The sequence below is a fragment of the Pan troglodytes genome, chromosome 20, assembly GCF_028858775.2.
Source record: "Pan troglodytes isolate AG18354 chromosome 20, NHGRI_mPanTro3-v2.0_pri, whole genome shotgun sequence".
Lineage (NCBI taxonomy): Eukaryota > Metazoa > Chordata > Mammalia > Primates > Hominidae > Pan > Pan troglodytes.
The window spans coordinates 59521288-59528399 of record NC_072418.2 but is presented as its reverse complement, the minus strand read 5'-3'; the positions used below and the strand labels follow the sequence as shown (position 1 = coordinate 59528399).

At 37.1% G+C, this 7112-nt stretch overlaps 1 protein-coding gene across 6 annotated transcripts in view; it reads right to left on the bottom strand.

Moving 5' to 3' along the window:
• ZNF470 (zinc finger protein 470) overlaps positions 1 to 7112 on the bottom strand; it is a 15876-nt gene continuing 8764 nt past the window's right edge. For 5 of the 6 annotated variants that reach the window (XM_524412.9, XM_054673000.2, XM_054673001.2 and 2 more), the window contains one exon: positions 4121 to 6185. In XM_524412.9, the coding sequence (XP_524412.5) occupies positions 4315 to 6185 (1871 nt within the window). In that variant the 3' untranslated portion in view covers positions 4121 to 4314. Of the gene's footprint in view, positions 150 to 4120; positions 6186 to 7112 lie in introns of those variants that run through there. The other variant, XM_054673004.2, reaches the window with a different exon arrangement.

Sequence of the window (7112 nt, the reverse complement as noted above, 5' to 3'; positions counted from 1 at the left end):
GTGGCTTAAACAACCAACATTTATTTTCTCACAGTCCTGGAGATTAAAAGTCCAAGATCAAGGTGCTGGCAGGGCTGGTTCCTGGTGAGGTCTCTCCTCCTGGCTTGCAGATGGCAGCATTCTTGTTGTGTCCTTACACAGCATTTCCTCTGTGCACATGTGGAGAGAAAAACCTCTGGTGTCTCTTCCTCTTATAAGGACACTAGTCCTATGGGATTAGGGCCTCACTCTTATGGCCTAACTTAACCTTAGTTTCTTAAAGGTCTTATGTCCAAATACAGTCATGTTGGGGTTTAGGACTTCAACAAGTAAATTTGGTGGTGGTAGAGGCCAGCATTTGGTGGTGCTGGTGGGAACACAATTCAGAACTGAATTCACAATTCAATTCACAGTGACTCTTGTGAATAAAGTATAAAATTTAACCAGCATTCCACTTTAACAATGCATAAAAATAGTCTCTAAATTTGGTTATGAGCCATCTTAACCCTATGACTTTAAACAATGTAAGATATCTTTCAACAATATCATACAAAATCCCTTAGTTGAATTTTTTTTGCCTTAATGCTAGAAATTCAAGAGCTAAACTTTAAGTTATTCAAAGCAGCTAGATACCAGTATTACATATACCTTTTGGATTCAGCATTCTCCATCCTCTTTAAATTATCATTATCCAGAACCCTAGACCTCTATTCATCCCAGGTGACTATAATGAATAATCAGGTGTTTGCTCATTGCACACCATGAGATGCTTTCCAGTCTAGAATATAAGTCTTATTTGCCCCATCTCATCCAAAAAGCAACTCCCAATACCTGATTTTTCCAAAGATTCTAATGCCCATTACCCAATCTTCGTACCAAATTCTGTATGATTGTTTCTTTACTTGCAAGCAACTGACCAACAGGAGGCAAAAATCAAGTACCGGAAAGACAATGGGTAGTTTGAGGAATCACAGACTTGGAAAGTACAAAAACCAGGGTGGTTCCAAGGACCAATCAAAAGAATAACTGCATCAGCTTTTAGGGAGTTGCCATTGGATGACACAGATCCAAATGCCTTTTGAAATTCAGAGACAATTTTATTGGCCACGTCCATCAGAAACATATGGTAGGGTATGGCCAGTTACTCAAAAGGAAAAGATGAGATAGTGCAGCCAAAAGGAGGAGGCAAGGGAAACTGGGCAGAGAAAAACAAATGCCTACTATAATATATATTTTGATTTTTATTTTTGATATCACAATTATGGGCCTATACTACAATACAGGTCTGCAATTTTTCATTTAGTATAGCACAGCTATCTTTCTATGACTACACACATTGATATTTTTTTCAACAGCTGCATAATTCCTATTGAATGGATATATACCATAATTAATTTATTTATTACCCTGATGGACACTTGTTGTTTTAATAGTTTACCATTAATTTTTTTGCCACTAATACATTTATCTACCTTTGTATATGTTGGTTTCCAAGGAATATTAATTCAAAGGGTATATACATAAAGCAATAGATATGTAATCAACAATGGAATTCCCTTGTTTCCACACATTCACCAATACTGAATGTTATCACTCGATTAGTCAGTCTTTTGGGGAAAAAGTAGATAATCACTTTAATTTGCATTTCTTGATTTCTAGTGATATTGGATAATTTTCATTAACTGCTTTTATTGCATCTTTTGTGAATGGGACATTAGTCCATTTTTCTAAGTTGCAGATTATTATTGGTTTGTAATAGTACTTTGAATATCACGAATTACAGTCCTTTATTATATCTGTTGCAAACACTTTGTGTCAGTCTCCCATTTATCTATTGACTATGATGTTTTCCACCATATAAAAGCCTAATGTCAGCTTTGGGGTTATGCATTAGTGCTTAAAGTCTATTTCAAACCAAGGGTACATATATATTATTCTGTTTTTCATGTACTTTAATTTTACATTTAGACCTTTAATCTCTCAGGCATTTCATTAGTGTGAAAGGTACAGATCTGTTTTTCCAGTGAGCTAAGTTTCCCAATGCCATTTGATCAAACCACCTTTTCCCCACTACAATGAAAAATCCTTTTTATCATATATAAGGAGAGTCTGAAAGCTCCACATTCTCTGGTGAGACTACCCATCCCCTAGCCATTATGCTTCTATCAGCAGAAGTGAAGAAGGAGCCCCAAACTCCATTTTCTAGCAGTCATGTACTCTGGATAACGGCTTCCCTCACATGGCCCTCTATACTTCCACAGAAAGCAGTTAAGAGGGAACCCAAGAGCTCTGGGTGCTTCAGTTGAAAAAAAAAAAAAAAGTACTCTTCCAGGGATGGCCATAACTACAAAAGGACAAGGGATTCCTCTTTGAGGTGATGAAAATGTTCTAAAATTGATGGTGGTGATGGTTGCACAACTCCGTGAATGACCTAAAAGCCATAAGTTGTACACTTTAAGTGGAACTTTGGGGCTCCCTCTTCACTTCTGCTGATGGATACAGAGAGAAGGATATGGGTGTTCTCCAGAATTGCTTTGTCTCAATAAAGCTGTCACTCAAAAAATACCCTTCCACCAGCTTCTAAATCAACATTTATATGAGTGAACATAACTGCCATGATCTCTGTTAAACCATCAATCCTCCCTTCCTCCAACACTCAAAGCATCATAAACAATATCTGCCTTGGGACTATCATGACTATTTTCATTATGCCTTTTGTGTCTCACAGTTACCTCTAGTTCTTCCCTCATCCTCTAATACCAACATGTTCTGGGGATAGTAAGGTGCCTGATCCAGCACTCCCTAGCTTCTTTTTTATATCATTTCTCTTTATGGGACATATCATATACTTATCACATGGCATGCATTTAATTTTTTCTGTTCTACTAGATCTGTAAGAGCACGTATTTTTGTCCATCTTGTACCTTATTGTATCCCCCAGCACCTAAAATAGTGTGTGAAACATTAGCAAATGTTCAATTAGTATTAGTACTACATTCCCAATGTAAACTACATTCCTCGTTAAAACCAAAATTCTACAGATGATCAGAATCAGCTTCTCAACTAAAAAATATATGGAAATTTTTACTGGAATATCAATGAATTTACAATTTAGGGAGAAATATTTTTATCAGATTTTCTATACAGAGGCATGTCTAGCCTTCCTATTTTTAAATATTTTAAAAATAAGTTTAAGTTGTAACATCTACATTGAGAAACTAATTGCAGAGTACATATTTTTATGTTTTGGCATGTCTTGTCAATCTCATGGAACAAGATGGAAGGTCTTATTGCATTTTATTTTATGCTAGAACAATTTAAATACCACACGAATTGTCTGTGGTACTTTTATAAAGGCCAAAGTATTGAACTACCCTTTTCAGTGTTTCATGGCTATTAATCTATTCAAGTTTTTTTGGCTTGTTACTTTTAGTTTACTACTACCTACCCTGGTTAGTCCTACATTCTACCAAATGCTTTTGTTCTTTGTTTTCCCTTGAGACAGTGTCTGGCTCTGCTGCCCAGCTGGAATTGCAGTGGTGTGATCATGACTCACTGCAACCTCTACCTCCTGGGCTCAAGCAATCCTCCTGCTTCAGCCTCCTGAGTAGCTAGGACTACAGGTGTGCACCACCACGTCTGGCTAATTTCTGTATTTTTTGTAGAGACAGGGTTTCACCATGTTGCTCAGGTTGGTCTCGAACTCCTGAGCTCAAGCAATCTGCCTGCCTCAGCCTCCCAAAGTGCTGGGACTACAGGCATGAGCCACCGCACCCAGCTAAAAGCTTTTGTTCTAATTGGCTGATTCTCTCTTCTCAGTGTCAGGTCAAGTGAGAGTTGCTCATCAACAATGTCACAGAGGGAGTGATAAGCCACCATGTTACCTTGTGTACCATAAATCTTTCAATTCTGAGTTTGTTCATCTTTCCTCTCTACCAGGAGAGTAGTCTTCTGTCTGCTCTAAAATCTTAGTCTTAGACTTACTGTTTGGTTTACTTGCTGCTTAATATGATAGTTTGTAAGGAAACCTTTACCTTAATGGCTAGCATTTATTTAGCAATAACTATATGCCAGTGTGTGCTAAATCCTTGAAATGGATTAGTTAATATATTTTTCAAATCAAGTGTTTTAAATGGGAAAATAACATAAATATGTATTTTTATTTTTAAAAGGTTAGGCTGCCTACAGTGTTAAACATGTAGTTGATAGGAGCAAAAGGGGCAACAGTTATGCTACTGCAGAAATCCAGATGAGATGGTTGCGTCTTGGACTATGATGATGGGACATGTGCTGGAAAAAAGCAGATGGATGCTAGAAGCATTTACGAGATTGAATCTATAGGACTTGGTGGTATGGGAGGGCAGAGGAGAGAATAACTGATGACTCTCCAGTATGAATTTGCTGATGATGAGCAAGATGTACACTCTGCCTGAAGGCTTTTCCACATTCTTTACACTCATAGGGCCTTTCTCCAGTATGAATTCTCTTATGTAGAGTAAGATGGGCAACCTGGCTGAAGGCTTTGCTACATTCCTTACACTCATAAGGTTTCTCTCCTGTATGAATTCTCTGATGCAGAGTAAGGGATTTACGATGGCTAAAGGCTTTCCCACAAACATTACATTCATAAGGTTTCTCACCAGTATGACATCTCTGATGACAAATCAAGGATGCCCTCTGCCTGAATGCCTTTCCACATTCAAGACATTCATACGGTCTTTTGCCAGTGTGGAGTCTCTGATGTTGAACAAGATATGAGCCATCACTGAAGGCCTTCCCACATTCAATACATTCATAAGGCTTCTCACCAGTATGAACTCTCTGGTGCTGAACAAGGTGTGCAATCTGACTGAAGGCCTTACCACATTCCTTACATTCATAAGGTTTCTCCCCAGTGTGTATTTTCTGATGTTGCGCGAGGTGTGCATTCTGGCTGAAGGTTTTGCTGCATTCCTTACATTCATAAGGTTTCTCTCCAGTATGAATTCTCTGATGATGAGCCAGATGCGTGCTCTGCCGGAAAGCTTTCCCACATTCTTTACATTCATAGGGTTTCTCTCCAGTATGAACTCTCTGATGAAGAGTAAGAGACCCACGATGGCTGAAGGCTTTCTCACAGATATTACATTCATAAGGTTTCTCTCCTGTATGAATTCTCTGATGTACTGTCAGAGATGAGCCATGGCTAAAAGCCTTCCCACACACATTACACTTGTAAGGTCTCTCTCCAGTATGAATTCTCTTATGCTGAATAAGTCCTATGTGATCAGTGAAAGCCTTCCCACAATCAATACAGTCAAAGGGTTTCTCTCCAGTATGATAATATCGCCGATGACGTATAAGAGAAGCATTCTGCCTGAAAGCTTTCCCACAGTCAATACATTCATAAGGTCTTTTCCCAGTGTGAATCCTTCGATGATGAGCTAGGGATGAACAATCACTAAAAGCCTTCCCACATTCAATACATTCATAGGGTTTCTCTCCAGTGTGGACCCTCTGATGTTGAGCAAGGTGTGCAAGCTGGCTGAATGCTTTATTACACTGCTTACACTGATAAGGTTTCTCTCCAGTATGAACTCTCTGGTGTTGAACAAGATGAGCATTCTGGCTGAAGGCTTTCCCACATTCAGTACATTCAAAAGGTTTTTCTCCTGTGTGTATTCTCTGATGTTGAGCAAGGTGGGCACTCTGGCTAAAGGCCTTTCCACATTCAATACATGCATAGGGTTTCTCTCCTGTATGAATTCTTTGGTGAAGAGTAAGGGTTGAGATTTTGCTGAATATTTTCTCACAGTCATTACATTTTAAAAGTTTCTTTTCTCCACGGTCTTGCTTGTGTTTTTTCACAACTGAATGTGTTTTTAAGCTTTTCTTATCTGTATGAAAATTAAATACTCTCTCTTCCATGGGAAAAATCTGTTTTATATAAGATAATGTATTCAGATGAAAAACTATCCCAGATTTGTTAGAGTGATCTCTTTTTTCAATAAGAGTATCTATATGAGTGATGGTCTCTTGCCTAAAATGTGTCTTCTGGTTTACAAGCTCCCTCTCAAACAAGTCTTCACATTTCCAGTTTTTCCCTAATGTTGAACATTCAAGGTCATAGCTTTTAAGTCTTTCCATTATTATTGCCGGGGGTAATTTTTCTTCATAAATATCCTGGTTTAAAGATAATGATTTGGTCACCCACACACACTCCAAGTCTGAAAGATATTAAGAAAGCAAATGTCTCCTTTATTAAATGCTAGAATAATGGAAATTTCGAAAATGAAAATGTGAATCACATAGTTATTGAAACCCGCAAGCAGAGGTACATGTTTTTATGGTTCTTATATAAGATTAGGTGATACAACCATGCTTGCACTGCTGTAATAAATCCTCCTTGGCCATGGTATACTATTTCAATATGACCTTTTAAGATTTTGAACCAATATTGATAATTGAGGTTTGTCTCTAATTTCTCTTTTTGGTGCTATTTTGGTAATTTTGGTATCATAGGATATGCTGTATTCATAAACAAAAATGTTTTAAGCTCTCTTTTTATTCTCTATCCCAGAACAATTTAAACAACATTGATGATATTTTTCCTTAAAGAACTATTCGGGGATGTGGCTTCTTTTCTTGGGGGAGGCAGTTCCTATACAACATTCTACATTTCTCTGATGGTAACTTACTTGTTTAAATGTTGTATCTCCTCTTGGTATCAGTTATGGTAACCTACATTATTATATTCTCCTAGAATATCATCTATTTTTTCAAATTATTTTATGGAGAGTTGAGGAAAATAGATTCACATGATTCTTTTAAGTTCTTATGCATGTGTGGTTATTTATAATTATTTTGTTTTTGTGTTTTCTCTCATTTGTCCTTAGTTTATATACTGTGTTGGTTTTCTAATGAAGTATGTACAATACTTTATTTTCAGTAGCACTACTGTTTCTAATTCATTTATTCCTACTTTTATTTGTAGACGTATAAATCACTACATATAACTTATCTGGGCTTTCCTTAAGTTCATTTTGTTCTTTTTCTAATATTGTGAATCAGATGCTTACTGATTTTCATTATTTCTTATTTATTAATGTACATAGGACCACAAGTAACCCACAATCCTCTTGTTGAAACTGTAA